We start from the raw sequence: 26,151 nt of genomic DNA on the forward strand, positions 1-26,151 counted from the left end.
CTACAATGAAGCAATGAGAATACATATTTAAGGAAAAACCCAACCAGAAAAGTGAAGTCTACATGGGGGCTCTTAAGAAGAAAAAACACAAGAGTCTAGTCTTTAAGCACACAAATTTACTGAAACTATACAGAACCGGGTAGATAAAAATTCAGATTCACATTAGTGAAAAATCTCTACAAAATGTTCCCGAAAAGCAAAAACAAAGACTGCCTATTTATTCAGCATTTTTATTCATGAAAGCAAATATGGTTGTAAAAATAAAGCAATGTGTTCAGCACAAACTAAATTTCTGCATCACTTTTCACAGTTATTTCCATCTACAATCTGAAGAGGTAGATTTTCTGCAACACCTGAGAATTGAACTGCAAATTAACCAGGCATAATAAAGTGGACCATGGATTGGAAAGATACAGCCCTAACACGTATATGCAAATACACCTCTGTTAAAAATGAAAGGGGATTGGGTGTGTGTTGGCTTAAAGGGAGGATTACTTTTTGACTCTAGGACGTGGCTGTTAACTGAATTTTTAAGCACCAATTATGAACTGAATGCACTCCTTTACTGAGCACCTCTGATGCAAATGGATTGCAATTTGTATAAACAGATGGCATAAACAAAACACTTAATTTTTTTTAAAGCACATGATTACTGATTCACAGTCTTGGTAAACCTAAGCTTTTTATGTGATATATGCTAAATAAATCAGCTACAAAACGGCAGTGCAATCCCCCAGCGTAGAGCAAATCAAGCAAGTGCTGAATATTTCCTATACTGGTCCTCTTGTTGACCAAGATATGGAATGCCTTGAAGCTTCAGGAAACAATGAATGGAGAAAGGATGGCATGTGGAAACATTAAGATGGTCACCATTTAAATACCTTTTGGTATCATTCATCAAAATACACTGTTTATCTCTGTTGTTGACTGAAAGTCAAAATCTATTTTGGCCGACAGGTAGAGGAAACATCACACCAGTTGGGTCTGCAATTAAGACTGATCAATGAAGAATGTGGGTTTGGGGAAAACTCCATAAGCTCTGCAATTACGTTCCAAACTTGCACTTAATTTACAATCCTTTCAGGGCCCATTTGTTGAACTTCTCAAGCAAAAAAAGGTTCCCCCCCATCTTTCTTCTACCTAACCCCTTGAAAATATCAACTAGATTTGTACAACAAAACATTATCTCTCCAGTACCTGTTACTATCAAATTATTACATCTGGAAAGCTAAATCTATGCCTCCTGAACACATGCCAACTATGTTTACTTTTTGCTGTGTTTGGAATACATTCAGAGTGCAAATGCTATTAGAAGTTTCCAAAATAAATTATTACAAGTATCATTTTGATTCTGCTGTTGTATGAGCCAAAGGTTTTCTTCCAACCTTTTATTTTCTTCCATTGCATCTCTTTCACTATGCACATTGTACAAGTAGAGGGAGTGCATCAGTATAGCCTGAATATTTGAGAAATCTGTTACTTATCTGTAAAAGGCTACAAGGAGGCAAAGAGACAGCCTCCTGACAGTTGTGTGCTTAGTTAAGAATCCATCAAAACAGACATGAAACTAGATGCTGGGATTATTAGCCTTTCCATAATGAAGACAAGTAGAAAACTAACACTGGTAGGTAGGCAGAGTTAACAGCTGCTGGTGACCTAGTAGCACTCTGCTTATATTAACAAAGGAAATACTCTTGGTCCCTGTATTTTTACATAAATCAAATTATTTTGGGGATGGTAGAGGGGTTCTGAACCTTTTCAACTGAACTTACAACTAAGTGCAACACCATAGGAAGAAAATGAAGCATCCCCCTGAAGTGCCATGTGTACCAGGTAATCTATAGATACCAGAAGGCACTTTTAACTTACAGGTGTGTTTCACCTAGTAAGACACTATAATTTAAGCATTAATGGAGCAAAAATACCAAACTATTCTTCCTCCATCTCCAGGTCTGATTTAAGAATACTCATCTATATTCCCACCTGCATATTTATTAAGGGCAGATCCTTCTTCATGAAAACATGTGTCCTGCCACATATATGTAGGATGATTTATAATACTGTCCAAAATGGACCAACACAGAGTGTTACTGATAATTAAATGGCCATGTTCAGTGATGAACGCATTTGTACATACTACACTAGGCATCAAACCCGGTGAAGTAATTATGGCAGAACAAACGTAATAGTACACTTCTGCTTAGCAACCACTAACTAAAATCCCATTGCAAATAAGCGGCAACTATACACATGGATTTGCAGACAGTGGGATTTACATTTCAGCTTTAAAAAAAATATCCCCCCGAAGGGAGGCAGTAGCAGCACACTTGAAATGCATCTAGACTTTAGTTGGTGGTTGTTTGGACAACATTTGCCTGGCTTTGGCCCCTGTTCCTTCATTTTAACAGGTAGGGCAACAGTCACTGCATTTATGAATTGATCGTGCAGGTCGATCCTGAGAAATATGAATTGTGCACCCTGTTTTTCCAGTTGCAAAATTTCACAGCTACAGGCAAAACTGCAGCTACACTAAACCCTGTAAGATTGTTCAGCTTTGTTCATACAAACATGGATCTAAGGAGCCAATCAGTAGCTTCCACTGGTCAACACGTGCCCAGTTCGAGTTTACTGCAGCATTTGGTAAATACAAATCATTGCTAAACCTTAATTTAGTTAATAAAAGTGTAGGTTTTCTTTCTTCCAAATCACACCTGTGACAGCATGGGTCACAACTGTTCCCCTAACATCATGCCAAATCTGTACATGGGTGTGTTATGGGGTTAGAAGAAAGGAATTTGCATGCATCCTTTGACAGTTGTTTTTTGTTTAGAAAAACGAGGCAGATGTGCAACACAGTTTGTGGAAATTTTATAGATAAGCTATTCAATAGCCGCTATGCAGCTTCCTGTACCAGGCAAATTCTGTTCTGTTCTAAGAAAATACAGATATGGTAGAAAAAGTAAGAAAATTTTCACCACAAAACTAAGTTACCACCACCAGTTAAAGTTATACACAAAATATATCTCTCAATACAGTGTTTACACTTTAGCCAACAAAACCTGTGGTTGGAATGGAATCGTGACAGACAGTTTTTTGAGAGCCCTCATTTGCCAGTTCAGGGTCTGGCTGGATGCCTTCTTGCGCTCCATTGGAAGAGACACCCAGCTGCCCATGACAATTGAGTGCACAAGGCGGTGGCCCAGGGACAGCGAGATCAACACTGGTTTCTCTTACGGAAAGCTGTTCCTTAAGGACTTCCACTTTCTCATTCAGCTCGTTTCTTTCAGTTTGAAGAGCTCTGCACAGCTTTTCCAAACGCTCCAGTTTTATTTGGAAGCCTTTATATTCTTTGTCCTTAACGGTTTTCTGTAGTCAACAAAAGATTGTATGAGACACTTGTGAAACATGGTTAGAAACATTATGATGACAAATGACAGACTTGCATGAACAACTTGTTATATCCTTTCACACACAGAGTAGTTCCTCAATTAGTCTACAACCAATATGACCAATAGGTTAAACTGCCAGCTGCAGAAAATCTTGCCAATCAAAAGGCTGACAGTCCAAGCCTGGGTTAGGGTGAGCTCCCAACCATCAGCCCAGCTTCTGCTCACATAGCAGTTCAAAAACAGCAACATGAGTACATAAATAGGTACCACTTTGGGGGGGGAGGTAATAAAAGGCGCTCATGGAGATATGCTGGCGATTCAATCAGGAGAGCATCTAAAGGCAACAAAGCTCTCGGCATGGAAGATAGAGCAACAGCATCCTCAGTGGCCAGAGTCAAGCACAGCCTCCAGATGGCGGAGATGGAAAAACGGGAAACCTATACCTCTCTTTATGTATCGTCTGCCTTTGTTAATTGTAAAACTCCATTTAATGTTTGCCATATATGTGTCCTGTAATCCGCCTTGAGTCCCCCCGAGGAGATAATTTGTGTAGTTTGTGTAGAAAGAATCCCTACCCATTTTCAATTAACCTTTGAAAAGTAGTAACAAATTTACACAATAATCTACAGGGCAACTGAAGATAGTGATTCAAACAAGTATAATATATTTTAGGCTTGGGCAATCCATGGTTCTAAATGGTTCCAAAGTACTTACAAAACTAAAGTTCCGGTGCTGAAAATTTCAGAACTCTAACAAAACTTTCAAAATTTAATTATTATTTCATTATTGGTGATTTTAATGACAGAACCAATTAGGAACTGCCATTTATTATGAAATTTTGAGAGTTTTGTTACAGTTCTGAAATTTTCACCACCAGAACTTTAGTTTTGTAAGTACTTTAGAACCATTTAGAACCATGGATTGCCCAAGCCTAATACATTTCTCAAGACAGCAGAAATGAATGTACTCAGGCTGGATTTTCTCAGAATAGAATACAACTTTTAAAATCTTATCTGTTAAAAACATCTATTGTGTCTTGAATAAATATTCACTCCTCCCAGGCTTTCCCACATTTTGTTGTACTGCAATAAAAATGGATTTAACTGTAATTATTAACAGTAGAAGATACTGTACTTAATTAACCCTGCAGTGCAAAGTATTTGTATTGTGACAAAAAAGTAAACAAAACTAGTTCTTGATGGCTGGAATATTTACTCATATGTGCACACATACACAAACACAATTCTACACTTAGCAAAAGCACTTTTGACAGCAATTACAGCTGCGTATCTTTTATCACCTTTGCATATTTGGGCCTTGTAATTTTTGCCTGCTCTTCTCTTCTGATCAAAATTACTCCAACACTGTCAAAATAGATGGGGATCATTTGCTAAGAGCAGCTTGTTTTGCTATTCTAAGACATGCAGGTTCTTGTTCTGAAAACACTTGTGTCAATTTAGCTATGGGTCTGATTTTGGGAGAAAGGCAGCACAAAATGCAACAATTAATATATTAAATATATATGTTTAGGGTAAGTGTACCACTTTAAAGGTGACCCCCACCCCATCCTAGGCTGATATCCTCAATCCTGACCACTTGGCTTTCCTCTTGCTGCTTTTCCATGAAGCAAATATTTCTGAAGTGTCTAGGTGATCTTTGTCTGTGGATGTGCATCTGTGGATGCACATCCAGGAACTTTATCCAGGAACTTCAGGATCAGGACTGGTCCCTTGGTTGCCTTCTTATCTGGTTACAGAGCCTTGGTGGATCGTTTTTTCTAGATAAGAGTTCCAGTTGAGCTACAGCCTTTCCATTTACTAATACGGATTAAACACTGCTCTGGGAGATGTGAACAGTTTATATTTTTAAATAGCTCAGCTCTGCCTGGGGCTTCTGTATAACTTTATGGAACAAGATATCTGCATAATGTAACAGTTTAAATTTCTATAATGAATACTAATACAGAAGACGTTTTCACAGCTTCACAGAGGGTTCAAAATGCTAGGCTACTGACCAAGGCCAGTTATAGGAAACATAAAACACACTTCTTACAACATCTGTTCCAGCTGAATTTCTTTCATTTTAATTTTATTGTTGCCAAGTTTTTTTTTCTGTTGCAAGAAGGGGATCTAAATTATAATACTCACTTCTTCAGCCATTTGTAGAAGGGCCTTGTTATTGTTTTCCCATTTTGTACGCCAAACGATTATTTCTTTTTCCAGTTTTTTAATCTTCTTGGTCATCTAAAATTCAGTTTGATAGTAATGTTTAAAACAGCGAGTTTTAGCAAGCTCCCAGAAAAAAAAATCTCTTTGTACATTTTTGTCTTAACTGTTACTTAAAATGAGATTTATTAAATTGAAGGAAAAGTATTTTACAGGACATATTTCAGAATAGTGCTAGTTATATCTCCCACTTAACATCAATTACCTTTTTAAAAAATGAAACAATTAAAATGTGACATACGTAATTAGACAGGTCATTTATAGTTCAGGTCTATAATAGACTGCTCAGAAGGCCCATTAAGTTCACAGGAATTTACTCCAATATTAACTTACTAAACTTAGAATTGCTATTTTTCCTTAAGCATCTTCTCCCCACTTTAACAATATTTTAATGATTAAAAACACTTGTAAGCAAAGTACCTTTTCCATCTCTTGTCTGAATGTTGTAAAAAGCTCATTACTTTTTGCCATTGTTGTCTGAAATTCTTCAAATTTATCCATATAGAGAGAAAGCTGAAGAAAACAATACAAAAAACGGAGAATTTTACTTTACATAAAGCATTGAAGGTTTCCTGAAATGCCTTAAAATCTTACAATAACTAAAGATGCATTTTTGACAAAAGAGGAACTCAATGTGAACTCCTCTCAATATTGACAGTTAACCATGTTACATCTGTATTGAAAGGACACCAAGTACACACTAAGATCAACAGAAAACATCAGGACAAATAATTTTTAAAGCAAAGTATAGCTCTTCTTACAGCCCATTATATCGTGATACTCCTTTTCCCCGGAAAAAAAACAGGTATCCAACTCTCTTGGAAGTGTCCAGCAGTTCCTGCATTTGATTTCCTTTTCTTAGATGTTTTGACAATATGTAGCAATTTATATTTTAAACCACTTTGAATAATTTATATTGATATTTGCTGTTTTAAATTGTTGTTGTCTATTTACAATATGTTATGGAAATATTTTAACAAAATATATAAGCAAAAGAACTTTCCTTTTCTTAAAATAGCTTTGTGTATACAGTGTGATTTGAAATCCAATCTCACTTGTATTGCTGAAAGTACTTAGTATACCCTTTCCTCTCAAAGGAAGTTGAAGAATGGAGTCAGAGGAAAGAACCAGTGAAACAAGGTAGAGAGAAACCTGCTTGGCTTGGAACATTAATGATACCTCTATACCCAGAATCCCCCGTGCAAATAAATCTTCCCTACAACTCTGTCCCATACAAAACATTTTAAGAGAAGCAACTTCCTTCCTCACGATGATCTACATGATACATTACAGAGAAGTGTACCTAGACTGTTGAGGTAAGTAAGACTGGCTGAAATAAGCACATGGAAGAACAGGGTGCTACTTTTTTTTGGAATAAACCGAGTTATTGCATTTTTAATATCATAGAATAGGTACAGTCAGACTCTAAATTACTTTACCTGCTGTTTTAACTGGGCTTCTTGTTGTTTCATCTGTTCACATTTGTGTCTGGACTCAGTAGCCTCTTTTAGCAGCTAAAAAAGAAAGAACACTGATTGTCTATATAATACCTTAGAATCAGTAAAAAATACGAATTCTACATAGAATACTCGTTTCGAGTTTCATTCACCCCACTATATAAAATCATGTTTGCAGCTAATATATTTATGAAAGGACAGTCTTATTTTTGACAATTCAAATTAAGAACAATTTTTGAAGCTAACTTTCTTAACTATTTTTGGTTTACACTGTAATGTCTTGTGGCCAGCTGTAGAGATATTCAAAACCCAAATATTTCATATTGACAGTGCAAATGAATATAAACAGTGCAAATTGACAGTGCAAATGAATATAAACCCATCAGATTTAGCATGTTCCATTTTGTATAAGAGGGGCAGAAATATGGGTTTCAAACTATTCAGGAGAAATATGTGCTTACTAAACAAGGAAACCTACCAGTAGTTGCATCTATTTCTTATGAATATGAAACACTTACAAACTCCCTCTCTCGCTGATGCTTTTCTTCAGCTTCTTTTATTAGCTGTGTTGTTTGCTGAAGCTTGGCATCCACCAGCTGCTGTTGCAATTCTTTATGCTTGAAAACTTTGTCCATATGCTAGAGAAAAGCATTAATATTCATAGAATAAATATCTAGCAAGAATGTTTTTACACTGTACATGATATTTCATGGATTACTTTTGTCTCAAATTGTCCCTGACCTCCTTTTCATTGAGGTGTGTACTAGGGGAACACATCAAAGGAATCTCAGGACAACCAGAAGCTACTTCAAATGAAATGATCACATGCCAGCTACAATGCTTAACAGATATACAAGTGAGCTGCCCATTTAAGACACAAGTAAAAACCTATCTCTTCCGGCAGGCCTACCCAGACAGTTTTAACAATGAATTTTAAACTTCGACTCTATATCTAACTTTTGTTTTGTGTATTTATGTATTCTATGAAACTATGTTTTAATATGTGTATTCTACAGAGTGTTTTTAAATGATTATATGTTTTAGTAATGTTGTAACCCGCCTCGAGCTGTAAGGAGAGTAAAAAATGGGTAAGAAATAAAATTATTGTTATTATTATTGTTATTATTATTAATAATAATAAACAGAACAGGACCTATTTCTGAATAAAATACCGCACAAGTATTGAATAGATACTTCACAGAATCAACATGATCCCTGCACACAGAAATCTTAAAAGGTCCTGCAGATTCTGGTATGGCAGAGAAATAGCATGACAAGGATACGTTGAACAGAGGCAGGGACTTCACCTGTAGATCCAAAGTGCCCAGGCCTACGACAATGAAACATCAGCACTGGAGAGTAATTTTTGCATAAATCATTAGTTTGAAATAGTTGAAAATATAGGTATGAATGAATGAATAAAGCAGGGCTGGACAAGACACAGCCCATGGACTACATGCATACCATGACCTCTACATTTCTTGAAGCCCTGGATTTTATAAAATAAAAACAATGAATGAAGAAAACTTATGCCTTGGTTTCATTGCAAACCAGTTGTTTTGGAAGCACCTATAGCCTCATAAAGGAGAAATGCACAACTTCTTCCTAATGAAAATAGTGTTTTCAGAGGTAAGTACCATGAAGGTTTTGTTTATTAGGTCAATAACACTTCCAAAAGGTTACGGGAGAGCTATTAGCTCTGGGAAAAGTGTATGTTAACATCTCATGAAAAAAATAGAAAAAAATGATATTGAGACATTTTGGGGAAATGTGTTTTCCCTGATATAAATTATGAGAGAGAAAATGGAAGATAAGGCAAAATATTGTAGAACTAGGCATTAGGGATGCTATGGTTCATTGGTACGGAGACTGAACTGCATCCTGTGTTCTTGCAGTTGCCCCTAACACTCCATTCAGCTCTAAATAGGGAAGAGGCACTGCAGTTGGAGAGAATGAAAGGCTAAAGATAATGTCTGAAAAAGATATGCTGCATGACATGTGAATTTTTCTCCAAAACTCACTAGAAGGAAAACAGCAACAACAAAACAGCACATCACTATTTCGAAGATTAACAAAGAGGTTAATATGAAACCATGACTGGAAAGACCTGGATGCAAATCTCTTCTTTTAATAAGAAAACTCAAGAGTGTAACATTCAATCTGTATTCCCTGCGTGCCTCGACTACCTCAGAGGGTTGATAAGGGCAGAAATAAAGGTGCATCACCCCTCTAAAGGTGCATCTCTAACCCTTAGAGAAAAGATTAATATAAAGGAAACATCTGTACTAAACTGACACAAGAAAATACTTTTTCAAGTGGATACAAAGTCCCAGAAGTCTTTGAATTACTTTTAACTGGGTAAGTATTTGATTCTTGATCATTTTTGGAAGCAAACTTCCTGCACCCAAGAACTATTATGTTACTCTCCATAAATACATTAAAGCGAGAAGATCAATATTCTAATTCTAAAATGAAATTCTATTACTTTTGATTTACGGAGTAAGAAAACTTGAATATGGCTCCATAGTAAGTATTGACAAGGGGACACATTTTTGTAGAAGCACAATTTAAAAGTCCTGAAAGGGAAAAGTAGGTTGAATTCTTTGGCATACTGTGGCACTAAAACTGATTTTATTCCATTTTTAGTAGCTCTCCCCTACCCACCCAAACTTTGCTCAGTGAGTACACAAAGGGGACATAATGGGTTACTTGAGAGGAAGTTTGTTCATGGGATTTTGGATAAAGCCATACATTTAAATAAAGATAGCGAGGAAATGTGAAAGGTTTACTCACTTCTTCTCGCAATGCATACTGCTCTACAAGTTTCTTCAACTTCTCCCCTAATTCAATATTTTCCTGGCGAAGCTTTGCATTGTGTATGCCATGCTGCTCAAGCTGAGCTTGAATTTCATTTAGCGTGATTTGGAAGTGTGCAGTTGCTTCTTTACGCCTCTCCTCTTCTTCACGGGCTTGTTGCATGTTCTCTTCCTTTCAAGCAAAGAGATGAAGCAATATGGTTTCACTAAAGTGCTTTTACAATTAGTATTCAGTCACTAGTATCTGAAGTCAGATCAATGCCATCTTAATGGTTTAGAAACCTGGGACAAACTGGCTCCCAAATCCTGGCAACAATTCACCTGTCAGACACGCATACATACTTTGATCTGATTTCTCCACTAGACCATAGAAACTTCTCAGAGGCTTCTGTTGCACATGTTTACCAAACTGCAGCTTCTGACCTACAGAAATGGTAGTTGTGTTTTTGAACTTGGAAACAAAAGCTGCTTATAATAAGCTCTTTTGCAAATTAGGCTTATTTCTAACAAAACCCAGTAAAGTGTATCTTTGGGAGACCAGGAACTGCACAAGTTTTGCAGAAGGCAGTGTAGGGAGCACCTTATTCTGTCCCTAACTAACCCAAACCACTTCACTGAATAACGTTTTGGCAAGCAGCAGTAGTATTCCTCAGATAAGAAAAGTGAATCCCAATGTTAGTCTGCTATAGCGCTTCAACACAGTAAAACTACCACACAATATTCCAAAACTGACCAATATGTACACAGAAATATAGAATTAGAGTTGGAAGAGACCACAAGAGCCATTCAGTCCAACCCCCTGCCAATCAGGCATATACAATCAAAAGCATTCCTGACTGATGGCCATCAAGTTTTTGCTTCAAAAGCTCTAAAGAAGACAGCAATACTTTCCTGCTGAACAACTTTTACTGTCAGGAAGTTCTTCCTAATGTTCAGATGGAATCTCTTTTCCTGAAATTTGAATGCACTACTCCACATCCCAGTCTCCAGAGAAGCAAAAAATAAGCTTGTCCCCTTCTCAATGTGAAATTCTTTCAAATGTTTAAACATGGAAATCATGTCATTCCTCCATCTTCTTTTCTCCGAGTTAAACATACCCAGCTTCCTAAGCCATTCTTCAAGGCTTGGCCTTCAAATTTGACCATTTTGGTTGCCTTTCTCTGGACGCATTCCAGCTTGTTGTCCAAATTAGTAAAAATGTTTCCTTCCTACATGAAAATCTATGCCTGCGAAACATACAAAAGCACCTGCATTTTGAAAACAACCTATGTAATAAAACCAAGTGAATGACAAGCCTATTGTGACATCACAATTTCAGCTGCTACTTAAGTATGGTCAAGCATAAGGGGAGGGAGCTAACACAAGTCTGCCTCCCCTTTCCTGATTTCCTTTGATTGTTTGCAGCAGCTTGATCAAGGCAAAAGCAGCAATGTGCTAAGAGGCAGTGCAATATTAAACTAGTATTGTCTTTTAAAGACACCAGCAGAAAATATTATCTTAAGCTCTTCTATCATTACCTCAAAAGGAGGTTTTCACTCATCTTACTTTATTTGTCTTACATAATTATAAGAGCTCTAAAAGCAAAGGCAACAGGGAAAGAATATGCATCAACACATCTACTTCTTTGGCATGTACTGAAAAAGGAAAACTGATTCAGACTGAACTTGAGGTTCTCATCTATAAATATCACTCCAGACGAGACCCAAGCTCAGGGCCCATACTATATAGTAAAAAAAACAGCCAAACAACAACATTGCTGTTCAACTTACACAACTTAGGAAAGAGAGTTATATAGTTTCATAGCATCTTTTCCAACTTTTCTCAGAAGCTTCTTGGCCAAGAAAGGTAGTCCTTCTGATCATCTTGAGGGTCATTTGCCTCCTTGATTTCCAACAGCAATCCTGAAATTAACTATTAAACCACAACCATTGCAGACCACTATTTCCTTGTCAGCATCTATACCATACCATTTTTCTAGTATGCAGAGCCAATAGCAATATATTTGTTTCTTATAACACTGCATCTGGGAAAACAAACTGCACCACTGGTTTATAGTTGGATAAAAAAACTAGTAGTTGAGAGAAGTCCACTTTTATTTCCAGGATCTTAAGGTTGAGGCTCAGTATAAAACAAATAAATGTACTGATACACACAGAGATTTGCTAGGAACACCAAGTAATCGAGAGTCTTCTTCATTATCAAATGCCATCAAAGAATAAATCGTACAGTCTTTATTTCCATGTGTTCACAATTACCTTTTGTTCTCCATTTTGCTATCACTCTAAACTTTCAAACGTTTTTCATGCAGCCATTCCATTTTCAAAAACGAAACTATAACACTCAAATGTTGCCTCAGGCACAACTATCTTGACTAACCTTCAATGTCTTATTGTGACGTTGAAGTTCACGACAGAGAGATTCCAGTTTGCTTCGTGCAAGAATGGCTTTACTATGCTCACTCTGCAGGTGGACCTTCTCCTTAACAACCTGTGCTTGTTTTTTCTGGAGCATCTTCATCTGTCTTTGAACGTTCCGGCTCTCCTCCAACTAATGAGAGAAATGAACAAGGGTAGAAAAATTGTTCTTTTCAGAGTAACACTTTAGGTGTCTTTGTAATTATGGACTGTAACAGGGAATGCCCTCATTATAAATTACAAAGTGAGAATATATCCAGTAGAAACAGGCCTTGGCCTTAAAACTGTGACCCAGGTGTTCCTTAGTTAGATTACAGCATACCTGAACCCCAGATGAAATGAAACAGGATTGTCAAGATTCAGTATGCATTCTCTGGCTATTTAAGGCCCAGAATGAAGCAGTGGTCAGGGTTCTAATATCACCAACTTTGCATATACTTAAAACGTCTGGTAAATTATGCTTTGTGGGGACAATCTGAAGTTTTTTTGTGCAAATGATCATGTAAAAACAAGTTGAAAGAATAAGTTGATGAGGACATGTTAACCCAGCTGGAGGCCTGAATCAGCTTCCAAATAAAGTTCACATAGCTAGTTTCTCAGCAAAAAATTTACGACACTATAAATCTTAATTTATCCCTAGTGCCCCCCTATGAATTAAGAGGCATATATTAGCAAATCACAAGCATGATGGCTAGGCAATACATGAACAAAGAAATTCCTTCTCTAGCCTCTAGCTACAAACTCTGATCTCAAATTTGCCATACTTCAAGCATTCTCCGAATTTAAATATTCTCTATATACAACATGCTTAAGGGATATAGGGCTCTCCTAGAAAGATAAAAGTGAAGGAAATAAGAGTCTCCAGTTAGCCAAAAATGCAGTTCATCATGCATTAATTGAAGATATGCCCCTAGTATACAACATAGCCAAAACAAGTACAGACAATTTTTTCATATGGATACATACATTCAGCACTTTTAACCCTGTACCCCACTCCGGCCGGTTCAGTTTTTAATAATGTCCTGTTGTATTGCTATTGCTATTGTTTTTCTGCTTTAACTGTTTTATTTGCTATGTACTGTGTTGTTGTATTGTGTTGGGCTCCGGCCTATTGTAAGCCGCATCGAATCCCTTGGGAGATGCTAGCGGGGTACAAATAAAGTTATAATAATAATAACATGCTGCTGTTAAGCATTGTTGACTGAAGGAGTAGCAAGAACGGAAACAAAGCTCAACACAGAAAAGTAAAACATCTTTTGAAAGATCCATGTCTGAAATGCACTTGCTAACTTAACTGTGCTTAGGGGATGTCTCAGTAGAAGTATTTCCCTTTATTTCTACTGACGGTTGTTTAAAGGAATGCATTTCTTTAGATAACACATTTATGTACAAGTGGATTAATTTACAACTGCCCCCCAAACCTGTGACATTAAAGGTGGTACGAATTACCAGATCAGCATATTTCTTGCAGAGTGCAGCTAACTTTTCTTCAGGTGTAGCAAGAGTATTTAATGCTTGCATCAATAACAGCACTTCTTTTCCTACGGGTCAAGAAGAGGAAATGTTGTAGAAATATTACCACAGCAGTTTAAGTTTTGAAGACAGTAAAACAACTAGAGTACTTTTAATTTTTTTTTTAATGTTAGGCAATTATCTACAAAAAATGAACACCCCTTTCACACAACACAAGGACATATACCCTACCATGCTACAGAAAAACACAGTATAACTGTTTGACCCAGGAGGGTTATTGGTTTCAATTCTGTCTACAAAATAAGAGATCAGTCAAGAATTCTATGAAACAAAAGTAAAATATGAACATGGCCATACAGCCCGAAAAACTTACAACAAGTCAAAATATGATTAGTTATTGTATGTTTAAACTCCTTTCCAAAAACCATTATGATAAACTGTTTTGTGGAAAATAAAGAAAAGGAGTATTCATTTCATTTACTTCAAACATTTATATCCCGTCCTTCTCAACCCCTGAGGTGGGACTCAGGGCGGCTTACAAATGGCAGCCATTAATAATATTAATAATAATAACAAACTTTATTTATACCCCGCCACCATCTCCCCAAAGGAAACTCGGAGCGGCTTACATGAGGCCAAGCCCAGCAATATATTACAGCAAAATAAAATATAAACAACAAAATAACATCACAATAATATAAATAAACCAATCAGGTAAAATAAACAATGCAAAATAACATAATGGAAAGTCAAACACAGTGGGCAGGCCTAATGCACGGCATAAAATGATAAAACTCTTGATGAGATAGCAATGAAAAAGGTTTATTTGTGTGTGTGGGGGGGGGGGGGGAGGGAGCTCGTAGGAGACTAAACAATGGAATTAGACTTTCAATAAGGTGGGGAGATGTGAAATATGAGGAAACTATTAGATGTCAACAACAAATAACAATCACCTTACAAAGCAAATTGACATTAGGTAAAACATTAAGAATTAAAAATTAAATTAAAAACAACACCAAGCCCAAATCCCATTCAAGAACAAGTAATCTCCTTCTAAAGCTAGAATACAAATCTATATAAGATTTTTTTAGTACAATACCTAAGTTTTTCTCTTTGCTCTTCTCATTTTCTGGGTCTTGCTGGCCATCCGGTGGGTCCGTTCGGGCTTCTTCTCGACCGGGAGTCTCCTCTCGCAGCTCTTGAGCACAGAATGCTGTTTTCAACAGCTTTCTGTTCCTGACCATGTACTCGTCCACCTCACTCAACGCCCCTGCTCTTTCTCCGCTCTCACAATTTGTTCCTGGAAGTGGCAGAGAGGGGTTCAAGGCAGGGCACTCACTGTTTCTCAGCGCTTCTGGATTGCTGCTTTTGCCAAACTCACACATTTGGGATTCTTCCATTGTAAGCAACATACACTAGAAGGAAACAAAAGAGGCAATTTAAATCAAAGTATCCTTTATCCATCTAACAATTCTACAGTGTAGATCAGCCACGAGCAAACTTGGGCTCCTCCAGGTGTTTTGGATTTCAACTCCCACCATTCCTAACAGCCTCAGGCCCTTTCCTTTTGCCCCTCAGCCGCTTAAGCGGCTGAGGGGCAAAAGGAAGGGGCCTGAGGCTGTTAGGAATGGTGGGAGTTGAAGTCCAAAACATCTGGAGGGTCCAAGTTTGCCCAGGTCTGGTGTAGATGAACTTTTGATCTCTCCTAAAACGCTGAGGAGGGAAGAAGGTGAAGGGGGACCCATTATTGCCCATGGATCTGAAAGCTTTTAAAGGAAACTTGGAAGAAAACCCCGCTCTTTTCTGTCCAAACCCCTTCCCAACTCGTCTCAATGAAAACACAAGCAACCGGGCCAGGGAAAGCGACCCACGGCTACCTGCTCTTCAAAGCCCCGCCACTGCTGACTCCTTCACTAAACACCGGAAGCTTCTGCCGAAAAGGAGCCCAGCGCTGGGGGGCGGGACTTCCGCTCCTCGCTGACCTAATCCCCGGTTGTTGTCGAGGCGATTACCTGCGTGACGCGCGCGCCGGAGGTCGCCCCGGGACGCGCGCAAGAGAAAGTCCCGCCCCCTCCCGCCAAAGCTTGTCGTCACGTCCGCTCTTTGCGGCGGAAGCAGCGGCCAAGCAGCACCGAAGCCTCTCTCTCTCTCAGAGGACAGCCACCCGACTCTGGTAAAGAACTGGCACCTGCGCCTGAAAAGGGCCTGAAAGCGTTGGCTGCATGAAACGTCCCTCGCCTGCAAGGAGGAGCCGCTTTCCCGTTGCTTGGGGCTTCCTGCTTTATCCACCCAATTCTTGACTCCTGGGCAACTCCTCCCGCCGCTCCTCTCCTTTTGAACAACCCTTCTCTTGCTTTTTCTCCCCTGTAGGAAGACTTGGGGTGCATCCAGACTGTAGAATGAGTGCAGTCTGATACCACTTGAACTGCCATATCTCAGGCCCCTTTCACACAGCTGAATAAAATCCCACATTATCTGCTTTGAACAGGAATATATGGTAGTGTGGATTCAGATAACCCAGTTCAAAGAAAATATTGTGGGATTTTCTGCCTTGATATTCTGGGTTATATGGCTACGTGGAAAGGCCCTCAGTGCTATGAGATGATGGGAGTTGTAGTTTTGCATATCCTCTTCTGCCAAAGAGTGTCGGTGCCTTCTCAAACCACAACGTCCAGGACTCTATGTTATTGAGCCATAGCAGTTGATGTATCAGTCTGCATTTAATTCCACAACATAGACACACCTGGTCACTGCTGTGAACACAGAGAAATGGCTAAAGTCAAAGGCTGGGGCTTTGAGAAGTGGAATATGAACCCAACTCTAAAAGCCACTACAATTTATGCAGATATAAAAATGTTTTACATTAATCTGTATGCTAACTTTTTGTGTTACTTAACAAGTTTTCTATATAATGCACAAGTTGTATTGGCTAACCTGAAAATTCAAAATGATATCAAATGAACAGATAGTAAAGAGTACTTTAAAGAACCACAAGTATTTTATAACCATAGTCACTAATATCACAGCTGAAGAATAAAGTCCACATCTTTGGATGAGATAGACCTATAGTTCAGTGCATTTAATCTGAATACTACCACCTGGTTTCAGCAGCACCATATTTATTGTAACTTGTGCAGTCCATACCTTGGCTCAGATACACACTTTGACACTGTGTACTGATTGCTTCAGCTTACATAGAATCATAGAGTTGGAAGAGACCTCATGAGCCATCTAGTCCAACTTCCTGCCAAGTACATTTTCACTGCATCTCTTTTCTGCTTATGATTTTATGCTATCAGTGTTATCCAGGCAGTACATATGTTTTAAGGAATATAAAATGTGTGGAATCAAGCACACCTTGGAATCAAGCGTACCTTGGGAAGTCTGACTTGGCCACGGTAGTCCACGCTCTGGTTACATCCCGCTTAGACTACTGCAACGCTCTCTACGTGGGGTTGCCCTTGAAGACGGCCCGGAAGTTTCAACTGGTCCAGCGTGCGGCAGCCATGTTACTAACGCAGGGACGCAGGGAGCATACAATGCCCTTGTTGTACCAGCTCCATTGGCTGCCGATTTGCTACCGGGCTCAATTCAAGGTGCTGGCGTTGGTCTATAAAGCCCTAAACGGTTCCGGCCCAAGATACCTATCTGACCGCATCTCGGCCTATGAGCCCACGAGGACTATGAGATCGTCCGGGGAGGCCCTGCTCTTGATCCCGCCTGCCTCACAGGCACGCCTGGTTGGGACGAGAGACAGGGCCTTCTCGGTGGTGGCTCCTCGGCTGTGGAACACCCTTCCCGTGGGCATCAGACTGGCTCCTTCACTGATGATATTCCGCAGGAAACTAAAGACTTGGCTGTTCGAGAAGGCGTTCGAACAAGAAGTGCAATAATTGGTAATGACGACAGGAATGGAACAATGGAAAATGATATTGGATTGTGATTTAACGATGAGACGACGCGAATGACTTTTTGTATTTTTGTATTATTGATATTGTTGATGTTGTTGATGATGATGTTTTTTGATATTGCTAGTTTGATTTTAGATTGTGTCTTGTAATTTGCACCTTATCCTCTCTATGTTGTACACCGCTGTGAGTCGCCCCTGGGCTGAGAACAGCGGTATATAAGCACAGTAAATAATAATAAATAATAATAATAGACAACTCAAGGTGAGGTTCAAGCATAAATGTTCCTAAAGGAGACTGGAATTTTGTGGTGCAGAATCAGCAGCTATGTAACACTGAATATCAAGCACAAATGTGTTTGTGTTTATATATTTGTAATTAACATTTCCAAATAATCACAATGACCTGAACATAGTAGTTACATTGAGATATCAAACTAGTGCTTTCTCTTAAGCACCTCTAATGTGGGGTTGTATTATGAAGTAGCACATAATACAAACTTTTATTCATAATCATTAGCCTCAATATTCATAGCTTCTAATGTTTAATGCTCACATTTATAAGTTCCATCAGTCTTCTTAAAAATAAGTCATACTGTTACAATTTAATAAAGGAAAAAGGAGGAAAGCTTGAAATGTCTTTACACTAGCAATTCATTTCTAAGATTATACAAACGAACACATTATTTTCTTTTTAATCATTGCAATTACTTGATGTCAAACTTTCCTTTAATTTATTTTGATTAATGTTAAGGGTGAAAGCTGTGCTTTTATTCAATATTCTAGCATGAAGATTATTTCTTGATAAAGTTTTGCACTATTTTTGCACAATTAAATATTATGTGCAGCTTAAAGGCACCAGATCTCTCATGATATTGAAAGCTAAGCATGGACAACCCAATCTCTACTTGGACGGGAGACTGCCAATAAATACTAGGTGGTGTAGGTGAAAGGGGAAGAAACTGACAAAATCACCTCTGAATATTTGTTGCCAAAGAAAACCCTAAGGAATTAATGGGCTCATCATAAGTCAATAAGTGACTTGTCAGCACACACATAAAACAATTTTGTGCTTTGTTGGCCCAACTGACAGAAGACTAGAAGAGATTACAGGAGTGCTTTGTTTCTTCTGCACCACTATTAATCAGATAAAGAACTTTTTTTGACAAGCATAGCCTTGTGGACTTCTCTTATTGTAGCTAGCTAAAGAAATGTATTCACCAGAGAACTCAACTATAAGATCAAAGACTTCCTCTGAAACTGTTCTTGACTTCTTATCTCTGAACCCAAAACTACAGAAAACTTTATTGCAATTAAATGCAGAACCTGTATAAATTCAGCAGTAATAGAATCTCACCATACTTTGCCAACCTGCTTCCACAGGAGCTTGCCTGTTTGGATTTATTGGAGGCCTTACTCTTGATGGCCTGTTTGCTAAACTATGGTATATGTTTACTACAGGTGAGGTAATATTTCTATGATAGCACTTCTTCTGAGTTCCTTCAAAATTTCTTGGCTATTTTCCAAACTCTTGCAAGTGTTAATCTATTGGTATTACATAAGATCACATCTGACTATAATATGGTATTAATAAATTATTATTACTTGGTTACTTAATTTGTATTTCTATATATAGTAAAGTGTCATAAGCTACTGCTTGGAGCACATGGAATGTAAATACCTTAAACAAAAAGCAAGCATTTAAAAGTAGTAAGAAACTGGAGTCCCTACTGATTCCACATCTTTATATCTTCTGTACCTAAAATGCCAGGCATTTGAGTTTCACATTTATTAATTTTCAATGGTACTTAACTTTCCCAAAACTTGTAATACATTTGAGCATGTAATTAATGTTTCTGTTCACACTGATGAGCAAAATAGTCTTATAATGATCATGATGAATCAGTGTTCCCTTTTCTGTAGTTGGCTCACTGTATCCATGGATTCTCTAGTCATGTGTTCACCACCCATGTCTTGAATATTTTAAAAAAGACATTACAAAAAGCAAATCTTACATTTTGCCATAAAAGGGCCACCATTTTACTATGCCGTTGTATTTAAAGGGACTTGAGAACCCATGGATTTTGGGTCCCTTCAAATGTTGTTTGTGTCCTGGAACCAAACCCCAGGGATATCAAGGGCCCACTTTTATAATAAAGCTAAGTTAGGATTTCCTTAGTAGTTAACCTCAGATGTTAAGAAAAAGTCTGGAGTTTTGCAATTGCCTAAGCAACCTGCTCAGAGACCTTTGGACATCATATGAGCCAAAGGAGCATGGCACAGCCAATCCTTTTTTCCTCCAGATCTGGAAGTGTTTTCAAGGAGGCAGCTACTGTGTTATCAGCATCTGAGCAGATGTGCTCCTCAACTTCTTTTGATGCTGGAAGACCTTGATAGGCACATTCCTTGGCCATGTGCACATAGAAACACTTTGTGCTTGAACATACCAGGACACTACTTCCATGCCTTTCCCAGTAGGCGCATGCTGTCCACCCTGCTTTCTCTACAGAAAGTTGTGGAGTTGGAGTGGTACCTGTGGGCATTCTGACCACTGTACAGAGAGATCAAAATGAGCAGAACCTGAGACTCATATTTTTTTTAGAAATCTAGCAAGATTCACTGACAATTCTAAATCCTTTCATGCGCCTTTCTTACTTCTTTGTGTGTGTGTGTGTGTAGTTTTTCACTTTCAAGGGAGTCCTGTGCCCCAAATCCCAAAGCTGGCTGTACTTAACACTTAACAGTTAGGAGGAAAGGGAGCCTCTTAGCCCAATTATTCCATACAAAGAATAAACAATAAACATCATTTTAACCCTTCCCAGGTAATTTAATTAGGAACTGGAAAAGAACTATGAGGAATCCCCAAAAGCAGCACAGTGTTGCCAACCATATTCTAAGGAGCTTTCTGGCATGAGGACAGACAGCTATGTCCTTTCCCTTCTTTTCTAGGTTCTGCTGCAGAGTAGGATTTGGCATTCTTCATTTGCTCGTGCATTAAAACACTCTTGAGTGCATCTGCACTGTCACGTTAGCGTAGTATGAAATCACTTTAACTACCAAGGCTCAATGCTATGAAGTCCTGGGAATTACAGTTTGGTGAGGCGGAGAAAGCAGCAAACCTTGCAATAACGATAACTCCTGGGATTCTACAGCATGGCAGTTTAAATAGTACCAAACTGCATTAATGTTACAGTGTAGATGCACTCTTAGTCCCTGTTCCAAAAGAATGGCAGGCCTGGCTTTGGTTGGTAAAATGATAGCACTTTATTTTTGTTTTGCGGCCTTCTTATTTTGATTATTGTTTTCGACAAGGTCAAATGTAAGATACTACACTTTGGCAGAAAAAATGGAATGCAAAGATACTGGATGGGTGATGCCTGGCTCAACAACAGTCAAGGTGAAAAAGATCTTGGAGTCTTCCTGGACAACAAGTTGAACATGAGCCAACAGTGTGATGCAGCAGCTAAAAACACCAAATGGATTTTAGGCTGCATCAAAAGGAGTATAGTGTCTAGATCAGTGATTCTCAATATGTGGGTCCCCAGGTGTTTTGGCCTCCCAGAAATCCTAGTCAGTTTACTATCTGTTAGGATTTCTGGGAGTTGAAGACCAAAACATCTGGGGACCCACAGGTTGAGAACCATTGGTCTAGATTGAGGGAAGTCATGGTACCTTCTATTCTGCTTTGGATAGACTTCACCTGGAATACTGTATCCAATTCTGGGCACCACCATTCAAAAGAGATATTGACAAGCTGGAAGGTGTCCAGAGGAGGCGACTAAAATGATAAAAGTTCTGGAGACCTATGAGGAGTGTCTTAAAGAACTGGGTATGTTCAGCCTGCAGAAGAAAAGGTTGAGAGGAGACAATAGCCATGTGTAAATATGTGAAAGGGTGTCATAAGAGGGTGCAGGCCTGTTTTCTGCTGCCCTTGAAAGTGGAACTAGGGTTCAAATTACAGAAAATGAGATTCCACCTGAACATTAGGCAGAACTTCCTTGCTGTATATGCTGTTCAACAGTGGAACTCTCTGCCTCAGAATGAGGTGGGAACTCCTTCCTTGGAAACCTTTAAACAGAGACTGGATGACCATCTGTCAGGGATATTTTGTGCTTTTCCTGTATGGAAGGGGGTTGTACTAGATGGCCCACATGGTCTCTTCCTACTCTATGATTCTGTTGTGAAAATGAGTGCGATATCCTTGGCTGTTGTGTTTTGTATTACACTGTGGGTTTTTTCTTCTTTTTGCAAGTTATCACAACTATAGCACAGCTTTTGTACAATAGTGAATTATTCTTCCTCCTTCCCTTTGTGTCTGTAGGCCTCTACAATGATATTTTAGATCGTGCACGTCAAAGGCATGTCATTTTATGCGGCCAGTAGGGCTTGCAATGCAACACAAGTTACATTTGTGCCTTACATGGGCAAACTTCGGCCCTCCAGGTGTTTTGGACTCCAACTCCCACAATTCCTAACAGCCTAGCGGCTGTTAGGAATTGTGGGAGTTGAAGTCCAAAACACCTGGAGGGCCGAAGTTTGCTCATGCGTGAGCTAGAGGCGTCCTTGCTGTGTTTCGTGGTGTTCCTGCAAAACGACATATAGGTTGGATGGTGGTATTAAGGACCACGATGGGACGAGGAAGAGGAGGAGGCGGCGGGACGGAATGGCCTCAGGCGCCGGAGCCCGCTTCCCTCGCGGCCGCGTGGAGCGGAGCCTCCTCTCCCCTCCCTCCTTCCTTCCCTCGCCCAGCCGCGAAGACAAACCCGCCGGGCTCTTACCTCAGGACCTCCGCGGGCTCCGTCCGAGGCCAAGGCCGCCTCCGCCTCCCCGCTGCGCCTCCCTCCCTCTGGCAGGTCCTGAGGAGCCTCTCCGCCGCGCGCCGCCATACTGTGACGGCAGGAGCCAAAACAAGCCGGCCCGCACCGGAAGCCCTCCTCCGCCGCCACATTCCCCGCCTCCTCTTCTTCCCTCTAGCCAATCACGGGGCGCGCTTTCTCTTGCCACGTGACGCCAAAGGACCAACCGGCTCACACCTCAGCCATTGAGAACTACTCCCCCCAGCATCCCTTGCGGCAGAAGCACATGGGGACACCTCTCTCTCTCTCTGTATGTACCTCCCATGCCCTTTCACTTGAGAGACACCCTATGGGGAAGGTTGCAGCCTATTAAGGGCTGTACGCTTTTCTCGGCGCGCGGAGGCGGCAGGCAAATGCTTCGCGCTGCAAGGGGCCCGCTGCTCTTAAGCCGCTCTGTCAGGAAAGTACAGGAGTTCAAGCCAGGGTGAGTCTCTTTCCGGAGAGGTTTCTCATCGTAGCTTGTATTCTCTCTGCTTTCGATGAGATCTCTGCATATTCACCTCTACTTTTTGGTGTGTTGTTCCAGACAAGAGCTTTATCTAAAGCCGTGGTTCCCAACCTTTTTTTGACCAGGGACCACTCTCCAACATTAGTACCTTACTTTATATACTTAGGCGATCCCTCGTTGTCCGAGTAGGATAATCCTCCAGGGTGGGTCCGTAGACGACTGTGGAGCCCTATTCTTGACCTGCATCTTCTCCCACAGTGAGGGCATCGGTTTCCAGGTGGGAAGCGGTCCTGGTCGGGGTTGGTTTGACGCACCTTCCTCTTGGCACATTTCTGTCTTTCGCCATCCATTTGTGCCTCTTCAAATTCTTCAGCACTACTGGTCACAGCTGACCTCCAGGTGGAGCGCTCAAGGGCCAGGGCTTTCCAGTTCTCTGTGTCTGTGCCAGTTTTTAAGGTTGGCTTTGAGCCCATCTTTAAATCTCTTTTTCTGTCCTCCAACATTCCGTTTTCTGTTCTTGAGTTCGGAGTAGAGCAACTGCTTTAGGAGACGGTGGTTGGGCATTCGGACATGTTGATTGCAGAGGACCATCACTTCAGTGCTGGTGGTCTTTGCTTCTTCCAGCATGCTGATGTTTTCCACTTGTCTTCCCAAGAGATTTGCAGGATTTTCCAGAGGCAGCACTGATGGAATCATTCCCAGAGTTGCATGTGACGTCTGTAGACAGTCCACATTTCACAGGCATATAGCAGGGTTGGGAGGACAATAGCTTTATAAACAAGCACCTTGGTATCCCTACGGATGTCCCGGTCCTCAAACACTCTCTGCTTCGTTCGGAAAAAAGCTGCACTCACAGAGCTCAGGCGGTGTTGTATTTCAGTGTCAATGTTGACTTTTTTGGAGAGGTGGCTGCCAAGGTAGCAGAAATGATCAACATTTCCTAATGTTACACCATTAAGCTGTATTTCTGGCATTGGAGAAGGATTGGCTGGTGACTGCTGGAAAACTTCGGTTTTCTCGATGTTCAATGACAGGCCGAGCTTCTCGTATGCTTCTGCGAAGGTGTTTAGAGTGGTTTGTAGGTAGACTTCTGGATGTGCACAGACAATGTCATCAGCATATTGAAGTTCTATAACAGATGTTGTTGTAACCTTAGTTTTGGCTTTCAGTCTGCTGAGGTTAAATAGCTTACCATCTGTCTGATATGTGATTTCAACACCGGTGGGAAGCTTCCTGTCAACAAGATGAAGTATCATAGCGATGAAGATGGAAAATAAAGTTGGGGCAATAACACATCCCTGTTTGACATCTGATTCCACCTTAAATGGGCCACTCTGGGAGCCATTGTTGTCCAAAATCGTTGTCATCATGGAGGAGCCGCAGGATGTTCACAAATTTGTTAGGGCACTCGATTTTTGGAGGATGGTCCAGACATTAGTACCAAAAGGGTTACGAATCAGTTTTTGGTCAACTTTTCGTTTGGTTATTTAGGGTGCTGATTCAGAAAATTGCATTGGATAGACCACATCAGCTCTAGTTTCTGATACAGAGCATATGCCATCCAGTAGTGGCCATCTGCTTGCCCACAGAATTATAGAATCATAGTTGGAAGAGACCTTGTGGGCCACCCTGTCCAACCCCCCGCCAAGAAGCAGGAAAATTACATTCAAAGTACTTTGAATTGCATTTCAAAGAAAACAGTACTTAATAAGCCTTGGCACTATAAGAGGGTTTCGTGAGACCAGTCTCGCTCTCATTGCAACAGTATAGTAATGGTGAGGCCACGGACCATATTTTAATTCTTGTGGACCACTGGTGGTCTATGGACTACAGATTGGGAACCATTGCCTTAACAGATGCATCTACACTGTCAACTTAATGCACTTTTACACCATTTGAACTGCCATGGCTCAGTCTCTGGAATCCTGAGATTTGTAGTTTGGTGAAGTACCACCACTCTTTGGCAGGGAAAGCTAAAGATCTTGTGGAACTACAACTCCTAGGATTCAAGAGCACCGAGTCATGGCATTGGGGTCAAAATGTATTCATTTGACATCCCAAATCCCCATTCCTCTGTTGTCATCCCGATATGTATTAAGCAATACATTCTATTGGCTTCTAGTACTCGTACATTCAGGGCAAAGAACGCAAGTTGTTTTTAAATTTCTTGTTAAGTAAAGCACCTCTTAGATCTTTCAGACATATTTGTCATTGCCTTCTAAAAAAAGTTCATGCCCAGTTTTATACGGATGTTTGTGGCACAACTCCACTACATTTGCTGAATTGTCTGCCTTAAATTATGAAGCATTTCCCCATTGTACAAAATACCGGAAATTGAGCACATAATGCATACTGTTACCATTGAAAGTAAATATATTGTAATTATAATGTGTGCCTTCAAGTCACTTGTTGAATTCCAGTGACCCCCCCCCCCCCCCCCGGCTTTTCTAACCTCGGACGGGACTCAAGTCATTTCAACCTGCTTCTAGAAACAAATTCATCTGGTGGGAGTTAACTGAACCATACATTTGACAGGATCCATACTACAAAAGGACCTAAGCTAAGAGAACTGGGACAACTATGTCCAACATTATTCATGATTCAGGGTACAGAACTATTTGGTTCTGTCTTACCTGCCAATAAATAAGGTTGAGTTGGGTTTACACCAATTATTAAACCAAATAAGCTGTTTTACTCCTGGCTGAAGGTGCTGAAAAGCATCCCTTTGCTTTTATGGTACGGGAAAAGTACCAGATGTTCCAAGTGCCTTTGAACTAATTCAAGTAGAGAAAAGGTCTCTATGTAAATATTTTTATATTTCCTAGTAGAAATAAACTATACACCGGCTCATAAAAACCAAATCAAAATATGATCAGGACTTAACGGCTACAAGAGATTTGCTATGAAGCAAAGCTTTTATAATAACCCATATCCTCAAACCAGAGAGCCTATTATTTTAACACAATTTCCAAAAAAGGAAGAGTTCCGCATACAAAATCCAGTTCAGCAACCAGATAAAAATTAGACAAAAGATTTTGTTGGATAACAACAAACTCTGTCAACAATGTAACTGCAAACTGTCCACCGTTAAATAATTTTGACCTTCCAATGTTCTACATGCAGAAGCTGAAGCTTCTTAGTTTCAAAATGTCATTTATCTTGAATG

The 26,151-nt window shown here is 39.8% G+C and overlaps 2 protein-coding genes across 8 annotated transcripts in view; one reads left to right on the plus strand and one right to left on the minus strand.

The window, feature by feature from the left end:
- Positions 1–216: 216 nt before the first annotated feature.
- On the minus strand, positions 217–22,605 carry TXLNG (taxilin gamma). 3 transcript variants are annotated; one of them, XM_060770030.2, is made up of 10 exons: positions 22,460–22,605; positions 14,874–15,189; positions 13,751–13,842; positions 12,264–12,434; positions 9,865–10,059; positions 7,590–7,709; positions 7,054–7,128; positions 6,035–6,127; positions 5,537–5,632; positions 217–3,366 (listed from the first exon to the last, which is right to left on the minus strand). In XM_060770030.2, exons 1-10 carry the CDS (start codon positions 22,565–22,567, stop codon positions 3,046–3,048), a joined length of 1,587 nt encoding a protein of 528 aa, XP_060626013.2. In that variant the 5' UTR covers positions 22,568–22,605; the 3' UTR covers positions 217–3,045. The 3 variants fall into 3 exon arrangements, with proteins under 3 accessions (XP_060626013.2, XP_060626015.2, XP_060626014.2); XM_060770032.2 differs by lacking the exon at positions 22,460–22,605 and adding an exon at positions 15,787–15,851; XM_060770031.2 differs by lacking the exon at positions 22,460–22,605 and adding an exon at positions 15,652–15,769.
- Positions 22,606–22,747: 142 nt separating this feature from the next.
- CTPS2 (CTP synthase 2) overlaps positions 22,748–26,151 on the plus strand; it is an 80,479-nt gene continuing 77,075 nt past the window's right edge. For 4 of the 5 annotated variants that reach the window (XM_060770023.2, XM_060770024.2, XM_067466792.1 and 1 more), the window contains exon 1: positions 22,748–22,961. In XM_060770023.2, coding sequence (XP_060626006.2) covers positions 22,801–22,961 — 161 coding nt within the window. In that variant the 5' untranslated portion in view covers positions 22,748–22,800. The remainder of the gene's footprint in view (positions 22,962–26,151) is intronic. The other variant, XM_060770027.2, reaches the window with a different exon arrangement.

Source organism: Anolis sagrei, chromosome 3 (assembly GCF_037176765.1).
Source record: "Anolis sagrei isolate rAnoSag1 chromosome 3, rAnoSag1.mat, whole genome shotgun sequence".
NCBI classification, from domain to species: domain Eukaryota; kingdom Metazoa; phylum Chordata; class Lepidosauria; order Squamata; family Dactyloidae; genus Anolis; species Anolis sagrei.

Coding starts and splice junctions, on each gene's coding strand:
- TXLNG (XM_060770030.2), bottom strand. CDS start 22,567: ATGGCGGCGCGCGGCGGAGAGGCTCCTCAGGACCTGCCAGAGGGAGGG. Junction 15,190..22,459: donor GAGCCCGCGGAGGTCCTGAG/GTAAGAGCCCGG, acceptor GTTTCCTTCTAG/TGTATGTTGCTTACAATGGA. Junction 7,710..9,864: donor AGTATGCATTGCGAGAAGAA/GTGAGTAAACCT, acceptor GCTTTTCTCTAG/CATATGGACAAAGTTTTCAA.